The following is a 19,414-nucleotide window of genomic DNA, read 5'->3' on the forward strand; positions in this document are numbered from 1 at the left end:
AATTTGAAATTGTTATCAACGTTGTGTGAAAAAATTGAAATATTTTTATAATTCCTGATATTTATTAAAAAATATTATAAATGCGAAAGTAACTCTGTAACGCTTTTAAGGCTAAACCACTTAACTAATTTTGATAAAACTTGGTAAGAAGTTAAGTTTGAACTCCAAGAACGGACATTACTATTTTTACCTAATATATCCTGGGACATTATTCACACACTGCAATCTGACCTCACACTAAGCAGAGCTCGTACTATGGAAACCAGACAACTGATATACTACATATACTACTTTTCTTTTGTAAGTACATACTTATATAGATAATTACACCCAAACTCAGGACGACCAGATATCTAATACTCTCCCCTTACAAGCAGAGTTTATTATTTACCTCTATTCTAATCTAATTTGTAATGTATAGTTTATTTTTTATTTAATAAATTGTATCTCATCTTATAATTTTAGAATATTAATTAATCATGTGACAGATATTTACAGTAACACTGCTGGGCTAAGGCCTCCTCTCCCTTTTTGAGGAGAAAGTATGGAGCTTATTTCACCTCGCTGCTCCAATGCGGGTTGGCGGAATACACGTGTGGCAGAATTAGACACATGCAGGTTTCCTTCACCGTATAGTACGAGATGAATTATAATCACAAATTTAGCACATGAAAATTCAGTGGTGCTTGCCCGGGTTTGAACGCACGATCATCAGTTAAGATTCACGCGTTCTTACCACTTGGCCATCCCGGGTTTTTTTTATACAGACATATCATCATAGATATATGTCTATGATTAATATAATGATGATGATGTCCCCCAGACCGATGTCGGCCACGGCGGCCAATCTCAAGAGAGATTAGCCAACTGCGCAGGAGACATTATAGTGCACAAGTGTATGCGCAAATACAGGTGCACTCTCTATTCCCTAACCCTCATAATCCAACGGGACGGTAATCCGACACGATCGGGAACAGTTCAGACGCAGGACCGGCGTCACGTGCGCACCGAGGCACGGGTACACACTTCCAACTTATCGACTGTTACAGTGGCAACACTGCGCTGAAATTATGGCATTACTTGCAACATCTGTATTATTGTTGCTATTTCGTCTTTATTTATTCAACGATACACTATTTACGTATTTATTGTCATTGAGATAACTGACATAGACAATTACACGTACCCTTGTAGCGGACTGTTAATACAAAATCAAATAGAATCAAAGATATTATGAGACCATAGACAATTGAGTACTTTTTAAAGATTTGATATATTCCTAATAGTAACGTTGCATCCAGATACTATGATCGCGGTTAACAACCTAGTCATTAACCTAACATTGGTAGAAAGGGTGGTTTCGTACGTACGGATTTTCTACCCTTATATTTAACGATCAGAAAGAAGGAGATAGAAAATGGCGGCATGACACTGCAGTACCGTCAACGTGTTTTTTATTTACTGTATTTTATTTGTTTATTAGTTTTAAGCCTTTGCGGTCTTTAATTAGTTTGAATTTTCACTAGTGACCAGCTATTTGAAAGAGAAAAAAGAGGAAATTTATCTCTCAAAATCAAAGATTAAGTAGATAGACAAATGAGTAAGACGACTGCAGGATCCAATTCAAACACCAAATTTATTTATTTATTCAAATAGTTTTACAAAAAGTTATGAATCGTCAAGTGCAATTTTCACTTCAAATTAGCGATGGTGGTTCAGAATTTGTATCTGCAGAGATGAAGAGTTCCCGTTAATCTCAGAGGTACTTTTTTTTTATCGAATAGGAAGGCGGACGAGCATATGGGCCACCTGATGGTAAGTGGTCACCAAAGCCCATAGACATTGGCATTGTAAGAAATGTTAACCATCGCTTACATCGCAAATGCGCCACCAACCTTGGGAACTAAGATGTTATGTCCCTTGTGATAAATATTTAAGATATTTTGTGGAACTATCAGCGCGGTCCTACCCACGTTATATTTTGTATTGTACGTGGAATAAATATGTACTTAAATATTTATTTGTTACAAATTTTGATTGAAAATTGAATCAATCTTATTTGATGTAATATGCTAATCCATACCACGGGATGCCCTCTATAGTAGTTATATTTATAATTTTTACCTGTTTTGAAGATTACAGACACTGTCAAAAATTACAATAATAGTTTCAGTAACTTAACATATTTATTTGAAATAACTAAGTTATTTAAAATTACAGATAAACACATTGTTTCACAATTTTATTTATTTTTACAGATATGGATATAACTTTTATCCCATAAAAGTCCCTTTGACACGTGATACAGTAAGCAGAATAAGGATTCTGAAAAAATGAAAAGAATTCGCTCTTTAAAAAAGTTGCAGCTATTATTATTGTGTTTCAATTAATTAATAAAAACTATATTTGTCTATGGCATTATCATAGTATTTATGTTAGGTCATGTCGCATACATTTGACTACCCCCTAACAACTCCCTGATATGCGAACACATAGGACACTCTCAGAATGGACGTCATTCGGAGCTCGAGATGGCTCAAATTTCAAGGCGGAATCTTTTACTCCTCAATTATATCATGAACCAAAGTATGGCCAACAACAACAACAAAATATTGACATTACGCCAGAGGACAATTAGTACACAGGATCTATGCTAGATGTCCTTATATAGTAATTAATATAGAGCATTAAAACACACATATATATATAATATATTATAAGAAAATTAATACATTTTAATTTATGTTTAGCTTAAGACCATAACAACCATAATGACCTATGTAATAACATTGTAGATGATATGACAACTAGTGGCTTTGCTATCAGTGTTATGTACTAAGCAGATTTTTCATGCACATCTCCCCAATAACGGAGTGAACCATAAAGAAAGGTTTAGATGAATAATTAATTTGCTTAGTGTAAATTGGCTGAAATATGATATATATATATATATATATATATATATATATATATATATATATATATATATATCTTGTCTTGTTTATTTGAACATGATACAGTATATAAAAAAAAAATACTCGATTACCTTATGCTTCAGTGTTCTCCGTTTTCATATGTTATATTATACTGGCTAATATTATAGCATATCACAGTTGTAATCAACATAAACACAAAGCACGTACTACGAAACTGTTACACGACATAAAATAATGTAAGCTAGCAAAAAACAAATTTCATTTTATTTTATCAAAAGAATAAGAAATATATAAAAAAGTAAGGTAGAACAAATGTTGTATTAGACTTATACAGTTAAATGTCTCTTTATTACCTTCGAATTGGTAATAAATAAAAAACTATTTTAAATGGTCGGATTATACAACCAATAGGTGGAAAATGTACGGGAATTACTTTTTTAAGTATTTTGGTGTTGTCTACTTCAAATATCATATTATATATACGTGGCCAGTACTACTTTAAAAATAACTACCACGATTCCAATTGGATGGTGAGTGATATGACATACCTATCATATTTGATAGGGTTTTTTGGGGGTCCGTAGCATTTGCTGACTTATTACATGACTGATTCGGTACTGCTTCTTAAAATTGAAGCCTCATCTTAGCTTAAATGGCATTACTTGAACTAAAAATTTAAGTATCTTAAATGTATTTTTTTAGTAAATAATAACTAAAATAATTAAAAAGCTAAATATATTTACGTTAAAAGAAAATGAATTAAAAATTATTTAGGCTAAAATAATAATTACTCAATATAATTTTTTGCTATCTATACACGTATATCTAGACGTTATACGTCAGAGATGGTACTGTGGTTACCTACCTTTATTTATCGGACCGTTATGCTATTTAACTTATTCTATGCGGTGATGTTTTTAGTATTGTTGTTGTATTTGTAACACGTGATTTTTTAATATTTCTTATGATAAGGTTGTATGCTTAAATACTTTTGCCCTATTTACGATGCACTAATTAACAAAAAAAAGATTAAAAACACATGTTATATGTCAGTTAGAATGACATTTGTAAACAAACATTTGTTAAATTTTTACGATAAAACTATTTTCAATAAGTGTATCCTTTTTTGTTAATTATGGATGATATAGATCGTCTTGAAAAAGAAATATTAGTTTTAAGACAAACTTTACAAAATAAGGAGAAAGAACTATTTGAAATTAAGAAAAAGTTTTCGCCGGTAAGTTATTTATTTTTGTGAAATAAAACAATTAAATTTGTCATAGAAACTTTTATAACTACATTTATATATCATATATGAAAGTCAACGAATATTTCCCTACCTTCTTTCCTTTTGATCGTCTACTAGCTACCCGTTCCGGCTTCGCAAGAGTAGAATAAGTGTTTACATGAAACGTTTATCTCGGAATACATACAACTGTTGGTTAACGCGGAGCACGCCAGTAAAGCTCCCAGTCATCTTCACAATCGTCATATTTCAGCCAATTTACACTAAACAAATTAATTATTCATCTAAACCTTTCTTTATGGTTCACTCCGTTATTGGGGAATGTGCATGAAAAATCTGCTTAGTACATAACACTGATAGCAAATCCACTAGTAGTCATATCATCTACAATGTTATTACATAGGTCATTATGGTTGTTATGGTCCTATGCTAAACATAAATTAAATTTAATAATTTTCTTATAATCATATCCAAATCGGGCCCGTTGGCATGGTTGGTAGATACTTGCCTTTCACGCCGAAGGTTGTGGGTTCGATGCCCACCTAAGACATTTGTGTGCATGAACATGTCTGTTTGTCCTGAGTCTGGGTATAATTATAAAAGAAATGTTTGTATAAGTATGTATTTACAAAAGAAAAGTAGTATATGTAGTATATCAGTTATCAGGTTTCCATAGTACAAGCTCTGCTTAGTTTGGGAAAAACCGTGTGAATAATGTCCCAGGATATTATTATTTTTATTATTAATGTTTTTTAATGGAATATAAAAAAGTTAACATTAACAAATGTGATTGTTAACAGCTACATTAGTCATTGAATGCGTCACAGTCATTAGTACCCACCTCCAGGAAGGAGATAGGGTTCCAACATTCATACATAGCTTACTAACTTATTACTTATATTTTCCTACTATTATTTATATAAACTTAATATGTGTGAGATGAGTGTGTAGTGGGTAACCATTTAATTCTTTATTTCAGTTACTACCGTCCAAAATAGAAAAAGAGGTCATTAATCAGGATGAATGTGCTAAAAATAATGTCAAAATCAGTAATAAATTACCGAGATGGGCCATTGAGAGGTGAGTATTGTTTGAATTAGTGACACAACTTGCTGCTTTTAAAAGTAATTTACTTATAAACATAATAAAATAAATTAATGAATATAAAAGTCTATTCCGACCACAGGAGTAAAGACATAAACTTTGACACTGAATTGAGGCGATATAATTGTTCGAGATCTTGAATAATCAGCCCCCTACCTACAAAAAACTTGTAAAGTTGGGCCACCTGGGGCTAAGTGGTCACCAATGCCCATACACATTGGCAATGTTAACAATCACTTACATCGCCAATGCACCACCATCCTTGCGAACCAAGATGTTATGTCCCTTGTATGTGTCATTACACTGGCTCACTCACCCTTCAAACCGAAACCCAACAATAACAAGTACTGCTGTTTTGCGGTAAAATATCAGATGAGTGGGTGGTATCTACCCAGACGAGCTTGCACAAAACCTTACCAAAAGTTAAATTAAATTTATTATAAGTAGTTAAGTGGAATAACGTTATATTGTATACAAAGGTAAATTAATTAAGAAATGTTTGTGGTACATAATAAATCAGAACTATGAGTTAATCGCATGAAATGTATAAACCTATTGATTGTTTATCTATATTCCTTCTTCTATATATAATAGGGCTTACAAACATGAACTCAAAAATAACTTCTTAAAATTATCAATATAAATAATATTAGATATGCTAGTGTATTTATTCAACTCATGGTTTTTCACTCATGGTTCAAGCTAACAGAACTGGCGAACAGCACCGTGTGTAATATTACAGGAAGCATTTGAAGCCACTTTTGACACCCTCAGAACTCAAAAACTAAGTCACGTAAACATGTCAAATTTGGCTCATATATTGAGACTTGCGAGATGCATATGTGCTCTCAATTTCGCTGTATGCAGACATATAGCCGAGATAGCCCAGTGGTAAGAAAGCGTGAACCATAACCGATGATCGTGGGTTCAAACTCGGGCAAGCACCACTGAATTTTCATGTGCTTAATTTGTTATTATAATTCATCTCTTGCTTGACGGTGAAGAAAATCATCGTGAGGAAACCTGCGTGTGTCTAATTTCACTGAAGTTCGGCCACATGGTGGAATAAGCTCCAAAACTTTCTCCTCAAAAGAGGGAGGAGGCGTTAGCCCAGCAGTGGGACATTCACAGACTGTTACTGTATGTCAATCACCAAAACTGATATTTATGGAAATAATTTGTAATTTAAAAAAGAAACAACTAAGTAAAGGTTTCATTTAATAATTTCAGGTACAGCCGTCAGATCTTACTCCCTGAAATAGGGGTGAGGGGTCAGGAGAAGTTGATGGGTGCCAAGGTTTTGGTTGTCGGAGCTGGGGGCTTAGGGTGTCCTGCTGCTGTCTACCTCGCTGGCGCTGGTGTAGGTAATGATTGTAATATAGACAAACAGTTAATCCTTAAGTTACCCCGCACTCCCATTTTCCCTCCTTAAAGTTGAAATTTCCTTTATTTTTGTATTACTTTATTTGGTATATATATTGTTAGCTTACTGGTGGTAGGGCTTTGTGCAAGCTCGTCTGGGTAGGGACCACCCTGAGTGGGTGAGTGGGTCAGATATTCTACCGCAAAATAGCAGTACTTGGTATTGTGGTGTTCCGGTTTGAAGGGTCAGTGAGACAGTCTAATTAACGGACATTACATCTAAATTCCCAAGATTGGATTGGCGATGTAAGGGATGGTTAACATTTCTTACAATGCCAATGTCTATGGGCGTCGGTGACCACTTACCGTCCTGGCCCATACGCTCGTCCATCTACCTATTCTATATATAAAAAAATAAGCTTTCACAGGCTTTTACACGCGGTTGCCATGGTAACTATTATCTATGGGAGATACAGATGAAATCTGTCAGTATTTTTTATTGCATAATTATCTATTGAGAATCGTTCCTTTCGTGCCTTAACAAAATGTCATTAAATTTTTAATTTTTATATTAATTACTTCTTTTTAATTGATTTTTAATTTCTTTCCTAAAAATATTATATTTTAGCTAATATGTAATTATATATAGCCTATTCCAACCACAAGAGTGAACCCAAACAAATAACTGACACCGATATCATTGGTCACCGATATCCTCACCACAAACGAGACGAGCTCATAATGTTTCGTCCTCTACGCACAACGTCATAGGTAAGTTACACAGAACAACATGAGTGTAGTAAGATCGCCGACTGGAAGTGCCACAAGCGTAGTACGAAGTGATACACAACCGAACCTTACAAAAGTGAATTCGAAAGAAGAATTTTCGGGCGCAACTAAAACAAATAAAAATATAACTCTAGAAAGTAAAATAGAAAACCTTCGATATTTGGTTGAAAAAACCGATGCATCTTTAGAAAAAGATTCTTATAATATCAGTGAAAATGTAATAACAGTAATTGTTGAACGAGAATTAAGAAGTAAAAATACAATACTTGTTGGAATTCCGGAACAAGTTGCAACCAATAAAGATGAAAGAATAGAGAAAGATAAGACAGAAGTAAGCAAAGCTTTAAAAAGAATTGTTACAGTGTCCAGAACCTGAAAGAATCTTCCGGGTTGGAAAATATGATCCTAAATATAACCGTCCTATTAAAATAATATTTAAATCAAAAGAAACAACATTATCCCTATTACGCAAGAAGAAAACTAACTGATTTAAAAATAAATTCTGATCAGACACATTTACAGCAAAACAATTAAAAGACTTACAATAAAAACTTAAATACGAACACGACAAAGGCAATAAGCATCTTATAAAATATGTAAAAGGAGTTCCTAAAATCACTGAATCTGCACCAAAAAACTAAGAAAATCAGAAGCTAATCAAAACAATAAACATATTTCACCTTTAGATAACATTATCTCCTACCAGATAACTGATTCTTATAAAAATATCCTAAGTAGCAAAAAATCTATTAGATGAACTAAAATGTGTAATTCAGTCATTTGAAAATCCTCTGGATGTAATTGTGACGGAAACGTGGATTAAATCAATCTATGAAGCTAAAGGACTCCAAATAACTGGTTATGTGCACTATTTCAATCACCGGTGTAATGCACGAGGTGGCGGAGCTTCTCTTTTTATACAGAAGAACCTAAATCATTATTTAATCGAAGAAAAATGCTTGGATGACAATCTGGGTGGGTGGGACCTCTGGGTATATCTTAAGAATTATTCTCTGGATATCGGAGTTATATAAAAACCAACATTGACAAATGCTAAAAACTTTCTCGACACTTATAGTTATTTTTTTTTATTTTTTTTATAGAATAGGAAGGCGGACGAGCATATGGGCCACCTGATGGTAAGTGGTCACCAACGCTCTTAGACATTGGCATTGTAAGAAATGTCAACCATCGCTTACATATCCAATGCGCCACCAACCTTGGGAACTAAGATTTTATGTCCCTTGTGCCTGTAATTACACTGGCTCACTCACCCTTCAAACCGGAACACAACAATATCAAGTATTGCTGTTTTGCGGTAGAATATCTGATGAGTGGGTGGTACCTACCCAGACGAGCTTGCACAAAGCCCTACCACCAGTGGTATTCCTGTGATGCAGCTGGTAACTTATAGTTACCAGCTGCATCATAGAATACTGCATCAAAAAAAGAGAGGAATCGCCTTTGGAGACTTCAACTTTAATCTTTTAAGCTCAGATATCTTGATAAGTCCTACAAAGAAATCTTACAAGCAAATGGATATAATGTTTTGAATAACATCAATCCAGATTACTGTACTAGAGAAACAGCCACTACCAACACCATTATTGATCACGTATGTTTCAATTTAAAAGAAAACAAATTTCACTTTGCATATTTAAGACATGAAGTCAATCCGATCCAGTAATTATCGGCCCATATCGGTTCTTCCGATTCTTTCAAAAAATTATGAAAGGATTATATATAATCGCTTAGAAACATATTTAACTAGTCAACATTTCTTATATAATAAACAGTACGTTTTTAGACAAAAATCTAATACTCTACCCGCAACAGTAGATTTGATTACAAAAATAAAACAAAGTATTGATAACAAACAAATAGCCTTAGGAATATTTATTGACCTTAAAAAAAGCTTTTGACACTAAAAGCCACAATCTGTTATTACAAAAGTTAGCGGCCATCGGTATAACAGGAGTTGCATATAACATTTTTAAATCTTATCTCACTAAGAGAGTTCAGATTGTTAAAAATGGTAAAATACAAAGCAATCCTAAAAGTATAACGTTTGGTATACCACAAGGATCGATACTGGGACCTCTGCTATTTCTTATATATATAAACAACATCCAAAACATTGGATTAAAATGTGACGTTACTCTTTACGCTGATGACACTTCTCCGTTTTATTTTGGTAACTATATCCATACCATAATTTCAGAAGCCCAAAAAGATTTAAATAATTTAAATATCTGGTTTCGATATAACCTACTCACAATAAATACTACTTAAACAAATTATATATTTTTTTCAGCCAAAAATAAGAAAATAACACATCACAAGCCATTAACGATAAATAATCAAATTATAAATAAAGTAGGGAAAGAAAAGTACTAAGGATTAATTTTAGATAGCCACTTAACTTGTAAACCATATCTTGACAAAATTAAAAGCAAATTAACATCATTAAACGGAATTATAAGAAATATTACTAGATGTCTTCCACGTCAAGTAAAGTATACGATTTATAACTCCCTAATCAAACCACATTTAGTCTATTTAATAGAATCTGGGGTACAGCTGCCCCAACAGACTTAGCACAATTACAAGTTAAGCAGAACAAATTAGTAAAAACGAATTTTTTAATTACGACTTTTTTACATCAACTCAAAAAATTTTCAAAGATACAAAATAATGAATGTCGCTCAAAATTACTTTATTTGCATACTAATAAAAAAAAATTAGATAAAAATATACACAGAAATACAATTGAATAAAAACCAACAATCACAATGAATGAAATTAAGAAACGCTAACAACATAAAAATATCAAAACCTCGTTCTATTAACTATGGGAAGAAAAATATTTTGTGTGACGGAGCAAAACGATTTAACAATTTACCAAAAAAATATTAAAGAAGCAAAAAGAATGCATCAGTTTAAGATACTTTTAAAAATACATGTTCAAAATAATATAACAAAATACATAATATGAAACAAACCGTATAATAATGTAAAATTATTTATTAAATCAAATAGCATAAAAAGTAGCAATGAAAAATAAATATATTTATTTAAATATAAAATAAAAAAAAATAATAATAAATTCTCACTCACTCATACCTACCATTACTGGTGGTAGGACTTTGTGCAAGCTCGTCTGGGTAGGTACCACCCACTCATCAGATATTCTACCGCAAAACAGCAATACTTGATATTGTTGTGTTCCGGTTTGAAGGGTGAGTGAGCCAGTGTAATTACAGGCACATGGGACATAAAATCTTAGTTCCCAAGGTTGGTGGCGCATTGGCTATAAGCGATGGTTGACATTTCTTACAATGCCAATGTCTAAGGGCGTTTGGTGACCTCTTACCATCAGGTGGCCCATATGCTCGTCCACCTTCCTATTCTATAAAAAAAAAAATACCACTTCCTGACTTAATCCGTGTATTTGTATATATCGACAATAATGCAAAGTTTTCACGGATACCCTCTTCGAAATTGTATTTTTCTGTCATTTAATAAAAGCATGTATGAAAAGCTGCTTTGCCGCGCCGCTTGGCAATTGTTGTAGTAATATTATGTTCTCATGTTAGTGAATGTCTTTCTTGATGAGAATAATGTTTCATTAACCCCAAATCTACGCTTTGTTTACATATTTTCCTACTCTGATTGGAATACGGTATATATATATCTAATGATACGATATTTTCTAATATAAATAACGCGTTCATCTATAGACTAAGTCTATTCCTATAGCAGGAAGGCAGACGAGCATATGGGCCACCTGATGGTAAATGGTCACCAACGCTCATAGACATTGGCATTGTAAGAAATGTTAACCATCGCTTACATCACCAATGCGCCACCGACCTGGGAACTAAGATGTTATGTCCCTTGTGCCTGTAATTACACCGGCTCACTCACCCTTCAACCGAAACACAACAATACCAAGTACTGCTGTTATGCGGTAGAATATGACCCGCGCCCACTTCGTTGGTCGGTAAACATTTTTACTTGATATGATGTTATGATTGTGGTTCGGTTAATACTGAGTGCTATGATTAATTTCCCTGATAAAAGTCGCTTTGGTCACGACATCCGACTACAACGGAAAAGTGTTTTCAGTTTTCAGGTTAATATATAGCCTGAGACACTCTTAAGTGATGTGGTTTTCTATTTGTAGATCCAGAAATTACCCCTTTATACTTTACCCCATTATAATATTATTATAGAGATAATGTAATTAATGATGTATAGTTGTTGCGATTTTTTTAGTAGTAACAGCCTGTGAATGTCCCACTGCTGGGCTAAGGCCTCCTCTCCCTTTTTGAGGAGAAGGTTTGGAGCTTATTCCACCACGCTGCTCCAATGCGGATTGGTGGAATACACATGTGGCAGAATTTCAGTGAGATTAGATACATGCAGGTTTCCTCACGTTTTCCTTCACCGTAAAGCACGGGATAAATTATAATCGCAAATTAAGCGCATGAAGTGGTGCTTTCCCGGGCTTGAACCCACGATCGTCGCTTAAGAATCACGAATTAATTGTTATTGAGTTAACTGACATAGACCTTATTTAGGCACAGCCTTGAGGAATCATAGACAATTTTTTGTACTTTTTATAGTTTTCACATATTCCTAAAATTATGCTCAATTAAGATATTTTTGTATTCTATTTTAGGAGAAATAGGCATAGTGGATTATGACCAAGTGGACGTGACGAACATACACCGTCAGATATTGCACAGTGAGAGCGATCAGAATATAAGCAAAGCTCTATCGGCTGTTGAGAGCTTAAGAAGGTATTTGTATATTCCGTGAAAAAACCTACAAGTGTCGTTAAATTTGGTCACATTTATAACCTTCATTAAATGTAAGCTATCACCGGTTCTGACTTCAGATTCTACCGGTAAGAACCAGCAAGAAACTCAGTAGTTACTCTCTTTAATCCCTTTTAATTATAATAATAATAATGTCCTCCAGACCGATTTCGCCCATGGCGCCCGATCTCAAGAGAGATTAGCCAACTGCGCAGGAGATATAATAGTGCACAAGTGTGTGCGTAAACACAGGTGTATTCTCTTTTCCCTAACTCATAATCCGATGGGACGGCAATCCGACACGACCGGAAAGAGTTCAGGCGCAGGACCAACGGCTTTACGTGCTTTCCTAGGCACGAAAGTGTACACACTTCCAACTTTCAGACTCCAGGCTGCTACTGAGAATTTTCTGACAGAAAAACACAATAACTTTCTATTGGCCCGAACTGGGAATTGAACCCAAGACCTCCGGGTCTGCGACCTTACATCAAGTCAGTAGCCCAACGAGGTGGTCCCTTTTAATTCCCGGCTCAATAAAATACAATTAAAATGCGTATCCTGCTTGGAAATCAACAGAAACTAGCTCCACGTTTTATTATCATTTATATAATCTTGTGTTGAGTAATGACTTTTTTAGTAAAGATTTTTTGAGATGAGATTTATATCTATCAATAGGTGATGTTAAAAAAAAAATTTTAACCTATGATCGCGGGTTTAAATCCGGGAAAGCACCGCTGAATTTTCATGTGCTTAATTTGTGATTGTAATTCATCTCGTGCTTGACGGTAAAGGAAAACATCGTGAGGAAACCTGAAAGTGTCTAATTTCATTGAAATTCTGCCACATGTGTATTCCACCAACCTGCATTGGAGTAGCGTGGTGAAATAAGCTCCAAAACCTTCTCCTCAAAAAGGGATAAGAGGCCTTAGCCCAGCAGTGGGACATTCATGGGCTGTTACCTACTGGAATATTAAAAATAATTGTAGAATCTTATAGAAACGAAACGTGTCAGAAGGGCTGTACTGGTATTGTTTCGTTGAATAACCTTTCAGACGGTAAACATTGCCATTTATATATATATTTACCATACGAAATTGACTTTAAAATACATCGAAATAGTCTTTTTAAAAATAGAACACCAAATCATACAAATTCATGTAAATAACTCGATTCCTCTTAAAAATCCAAATAACACATTTTACACATAACAAATCACAAGTCGCGCCAATAATAGATTAATTGCTTTATCTTTCTGTCAAACAAAATGGCGGTATTTAAATATTTTTTTTTAAAAACGTTTTGTGGATCAAGGAGTCTCCTTTCTAATCTTTATATATATATTATATTTCCAGTATCAACTCGAATATTAAATTAACGCCCTACAATATAGAACTGAACCCATCGAACGCTTTGGAGATATCAGCGAACTATGACGTCATACTTGACTGCACAGACAACGTGCCCACCAGGTACATGCTGAATGACGTCAGTGTTTTAAATAAGGTAATTATGTATTTACTAATACTGTATATATATATAATAGTGTATACTACACATGCATTTTGCCTCGTTGGTCTAGTGGCTATATGTAAGGCCACAGAGGTCGTGGGTCCAATTCCCAGGTCGGGCCAATAAAAAGTTATTGGAATTTTCCGTCAGAAAATTCTCAGTAACAGCCCGGAGTCTGGAAGTTGGAAGTGTGTACAATCCCGTGCCTCGGAAAGCACACAAAGCCGTTGTTCCTGCGCCTGAACTCTCTCCGGTCGTGTCGGACTGCCGTCCCATCGGATTATGAGAGTTAGGGAATAGAGAGTGCACCTGTGTTTGCGCACACACTCGTGGACTATAATATCTCCTGCGCAGTTTTCTAATCTCTCTTGAGATTGGCCGCCGTGATCGAAATCGGTCTGGAGGACATTATTATTATTATTATAGACTACATATATTTTTTTATTTGTAAACATCTTAGCGATTGGTATACTATAGACGCTAACTGAAACTGACAGCCCACATGTTCACACATCAATTCCCGTGAGTACCTTGGTGGGGGCATACCATATTTAAAGTATATAGTTTATTATTTTTCCTGTAAAACTGTGTAGAAATCGTTCGTCTCTCATCTTATTTTGGAATATTAAAAACAAAACTTAAAATCAAATTAAATTTCGTGGTCATAGTTTGCTCCTGCCGTTGGCGCTTTTGTGGTTAGTCCACTTTTAACTTTATTTTCAATTATTTTAAATTTCAATGGTTTTTATTAGCACCTAAATCATTTGAATTAAACAATTGCTCGTGACCACGTGACACTGTAGTGTTTGAAACTTCAAGAAATGATTATTAAATTTTTAAATAACCCTATAATTCCGTTTATGGTTGTTTAATTCGAATTTGTAACAATCTTTTTTTATATAGCATAGATAGGTGGACGAGCATATGGGCTACCTGATGGTAAGCGGTCACCAACGACATGGCATTGTAAGAAATGTTAACCATCGCTTACATCATCAATGCGCCACCAACTTTGGGAACTAAGATGTTAAATCCCTTGTGCTTGTAATTACACTGGCTCACTCACCCTTCAAACTGGAACACAACAATATCATAAACAATCCCGAAACCTAAGAAAATATTACTTAAATATTTTTTGTTTGCGGCCCGCGACACCATGGCTGACACGTGTTTGTGGCCTGTATAATGAAAAGATTGAGTATCGTTGGATTAGACCATAGGTTGAATTGTTGCCAGTGCTAAAAAATATTTTGTTTTTTTCAGATGCCATTAATATCGGGCAGTGCATTAAAGATGGAAGGACAGCTGACTATATACGGCTATCGAGCGGAGACGAATTTGAATCAAGTATATTTTATTTCATGGTCAATTTATTATAATAAAAAAATTGCTTATAATTTTATTTATAATCTGTATCCTAAAGCTATTGTGATCATTTTCCATAGACATGAAATCTATGGCAGCTAATATGTTATGTTCCTTGTGCTTTTACTTACACTGGCTTACTCAATTAATGTTTGGCGGTGGAATATATGATGAGTAGTACCTTCCCAGACAGGCTTGCACAAAGCCCTACCAAGCAAAGCCTTTACCTCGGATAGCACGTAAAGCCGTTCCTCTTATGTCTGAAATAATTCCAATCTTTTTTTTTTTTTTTTATAGTAAAGGAAGGCGGACGAGCATATGGGCCACCTGATGGTAAGTGGTCACCAACGCTCTTAGACATTGGCATTGTAAGAAATGTCATGCTTACATATCCAATGCGCCACCAACCTTGGGAACTAAGATTTTATGTCCCTTGTGCCTGTAATTACACTGGCTCACTCACCCTTCAAACCGGAACACAACAATATCAAGTATTGCTGTTTTGCGGTAGAATATCTGATGAGTGGGTGGTACCTACCCAGACGAGCTTGCACAAAGCCCTACCACCAGTAAATCTACAATTAAAGTTGTGACGAAAATTTTCTTCCAGGATAAGAAATACGAAGGGCCATGCTATAGATGTGTGTTCCCGACGCCACCGCCACCAGAAGCGGTGGGGAGCTGTTCCGCCAATGGCGTCGCTGGACCCATACCTGGGGTGATCGGTAATTAATATTTGTCACACAAAACAGTTCTAAAATACGGATAATAAAAATACTATGTCCTTTATTTCTGAAAAAATATAACCAGTGCTTACGATTCCAAAAACAAACATTTTATTTTAAATCCAATTAGGAAGGCGAACGTGCTATCAAATGTTAATGTACCGCCCATAGACATTTATGCCGAGATGGCCCAGTGGTTCGAACGCGTGAATCTTAACCGATGATCGTGGGTTCAAACCCGGGCAAGCACCACTGAATTTTCATGTGCTTAATTTGTGTTTATAATTCATCTCGTGCTTGACGGTGAAGGAAAACATCGTGAGGAAACCTGCATGTGTCTAATTTCATTGAAATCCTGCCACATGTGTATTCTACCAACCCGCATTGGAGCAGCGTGGTGGAATAAGCTTCAAAACTTCTCCTCAAAAGGGAGAGGAGGCTTTAGCCCAGCAGTGGGACATTAACAGGCTGTTACTGTTACATAGACATTGGCGCTGTAAGAAATATTAACTATCACTTACACAAGCTCGAACGTAGAAATAAAAGGTCGTAACCACTTTGACATTCGAAGAGTCCCCCCCCTCTATTCTAAAGTGGTTACAGTAAAATTATATTATTTTGGCTGGGTGGGGCAGGAACCTTGTAGGCCTAGGCTTAAATTGGCCCTTGAGAACTAAAATATTATTTCCTTGCTTCCGGTGATTACACTGGCTTAATCCACAAGACAAAACACAACAATAGTAAATAGTATTGTTTGGCGGTAGAATATTGAAGAGCTGGTGGTACAATCGAGCATTCAAACGCCCCACCACGTCAAATTATATTTCCATATACAATGTTTGTTAATATGGGTAACGCTTTCAGGTACACTACAAGCTCTCGAAGCTATAAAATTAATAATTGGACAGACACGAGACAATCTATTGGTAGGTAAGATGCTGCTGTTCGATGGCGATGACATGAGTTTCCGTAATGGTACGTATATCGAAATCATAATCATAATGATTTATTTATCATAGAAGCATTACACTTCCTTACTGACAGTCATATTAGAAACTACCACCGGTTCGGAAAAGAAACAACCAGCCCTGAGAAGGACCGGCGAAAGAAACTCAGCGTGTTTTTTTTATATCATGTTTCGTTTACAAAAAAAAAATAGCCATGCGGCGATCATCTCATTTCCAAGGTGTGCTTATCCATAAATAAAACATACACGCATTTTTTTATAGAATAGGAAGGCGGACGAGCATATGGGCCACCTGATGGTAAGTGGTCGCCAACGCCCATAGACATTGACAGTGTAAGAAATGTCAACCATCGCTTACATAGCCAATGCGCCACCAACCTTGGGAACTAAGATTTTATGTTCCTTGTGCTTGTACTACACTGGCTCACTTACCCTTCAAACCGGAACACAACAATATCAAGTACTGCTGTTTTGCGGTAGAATATCTGATGATACCTACCCTAAGTAAATAAACTAATTCTATAATTTCAGTAAAACTTCGTCCGAAAAATCCAAAATGCGAGATATGCTCTGACAATCCAAAAATTACAGCTTTATTAAACTACGAGGCGGTTTGTCGAATGCTATCTAAGGAGAAGGTATGTTAGGTGTGTTTTTATCGTATAAATAGACCGGTGGTCACCTGTGATGTGTGGATAGCCTGTGAATGTCCCACTGCTGGGCTAAAGGCCTCCTCTCCCTTTTTGAGGAGAAGGTTTGGAGCTTATTCCACTACGCTGCTCCACTGCGGGTTGGTAGAATACACATGTGGAAGAATTTCAGTGAAATTATACACATACAGATTTCCTCACGATGTTTTCCTTCACCGTAAAGCACGAGATGAATTATAATGACAAACTAAGCACATGAAAATTCAGCGGTGCTTGCCCGGGTTTGAACCCACGATCATCGGTTAAAATTCACGCGTTCTTACCACTATGCCATATTGCCAAGCAAGAAAGCACATAGGCTATACTTTTTTTTACATTTTACCTGAACACAACCCCCGCCACCATGGTTGGTGGCGTATTGGCGATGAAAGGAAGGGGCGATGGTGATCACGTATCACCAGGTAGCCCGCCTGTGAACCTTAAATATATATTACGTATATGTAATATGTATTCTTATCTTGAAATTTTTTCAGGACCTAGATTTAAACATTCTACCATCAGAGAACAGAATAACAGCGGTACGATTAGCTGAAGCGCTTAAAGCGACGAACGGACACTTACTAGTGGACGTGAGGAGTGAGCCCGAATTCGAAATGTGCAATATAGATGGCGCTGTTAACTATCCATTGGAAAAGTTGCATGGAAATCATTTTGATTTACTTTTAAATGAGATAAAGGGCTCTTGTTGTCAAGGTTAGCGCTTTTTGTTTTGAACATCTGTTGTCGCGGGAGTACGACTCGTGTGCCCTGACGGCGAACGTCATGATGCTCTCTTATGACGTCATGCCTTTCCGCTCTCTACGGCCTGTACTACATACTTCGTTGCCTGCCTGGCCACCCGGAGATCCTGGGTTCAAATCCCAGGTCGGGCCAATAAAAAGTTATTGAGTTTTTCTGTCGAATATTCTCAGTAGCAGCCCGAAGTCTGGAAGTTGTTGTGTGTGCCCCGTTCCACGGAAAGCACGTAAATTTGTCGGGCCTGCGCCTGAACTCTTTCCGGTCCTGTCGGATTACCGAGCCACCGTGTCTGAAATCGGTCTGGAGGACATTGCTTCGTTGTTACATATTATTATAAAAACAATAAAATTTATTTATTTTTTTAAGTTTTTTTTTTTTTAAATATATATTTAACTCAATATAATATATTGGTTTTTTATAATATATTGTTCCAGTTACGTTTATATGTAGACGGGGGAATGACTCACAAATCGCAGCTAAGAAAGTTCTAGATGTTATAGAAGATGAATATAAAGAGAAAATAAGAGACCTGACTGGCGGCTTGCACGCCTGGTCGAAGTATGTCGATGGGGCATTCCCTATATACTAGTGTTGCCATCTGTGAATAATTAAAATATGAATTTATAATGTTTTCTTTTTATTTCCTCAATGGCCACGTAATATTAAAATTTGGAGTAATTAAAAGTAATATTAATTGATGTGTACCCAACTAGTGCTCGGTACGCGGTAGCTAACTGAGAGCGTGATGACGTCATCGTGAGACTCGTTAGTGTGCGTGAGATCAACACACGTACACGTGTCCACACATCAATTCTCGTGACAATCTTGGCACTCACATCACTCATATATTTTTTTTTTAAAACATGAAATTTATAATTACTAACAAAAAAACATCTCATTCTTATTCAATTATTCTTATAATGTATTCTTTATTCAATTAAATATAAACAGGTCAATATAAAACGTCATTCGTTTCTCATCAGGTATTGTAAGTTATATTTTGTAATTTTACTAAAACTATCAGTAAAATCTTAAATAATGAATATTTTTTGTCTCACTCACTCACTATCTTTTCTCGAACAAATGTCACTTCATCATATCAGCCAAAAGACGTCCACTGCTGGATAAAGGCCTCCCCCA

The 19,414-nt window shown here is 35.5% G+C and overlaps 1 protein-coding gene across 1 annotated transcript; it reads left to right on the plus strand.

Moving 5' to 3' along the window:
* The first annotated feature begins 4,008 nt into the window (after positions 1-4,008).
* On the plus strand, positions 4,009-18,871 carry LOC126779985 (adenylyltransferase and sulfurtransferase MOCS3). The gene is made up of 11 exons (XM_050504219.1): positions 4,009-4,173; positions 5,162-5,262; positions 6,517-6,650; positions 12,122-12,242; positions 13,613-13,763; positions 15,033-15,116; positions 15,745-15,859; positions 16,724-16,834; positions 17,358-17,464; positions 18,010-18,229; positions 18,709-18,871. Exons 1-11 carry the CDS (start codon positions 4,072-4,074, stop codon positions 18,861-18,863), a joined length of 1,401 nt encoding a protein of 466 aa, XP_050360176.1. The 5' UTR covers positions 4,009-4,071; the 3' UTR covers positions 18,864-18,871.
* The last annotated feature ends 543 nt before the right edge of the window (positions 18,872-19,414 follow it).

Source organism: Nymphalis io, chromosome 30, assembly GCF_905147045.1.
Source record: "Nymphalis io chromosome 30, ilAglIoxx1.1, whole genome shotgun sequence".
In the NCBI taxonomy this organism is placed as follows: domain Eukaryota; kingdom Metazoa; phylum Arthropoda; class Insecta; order Lepidoptera; family Nymphalidae; genus Nymphalis; species Nymphalis io.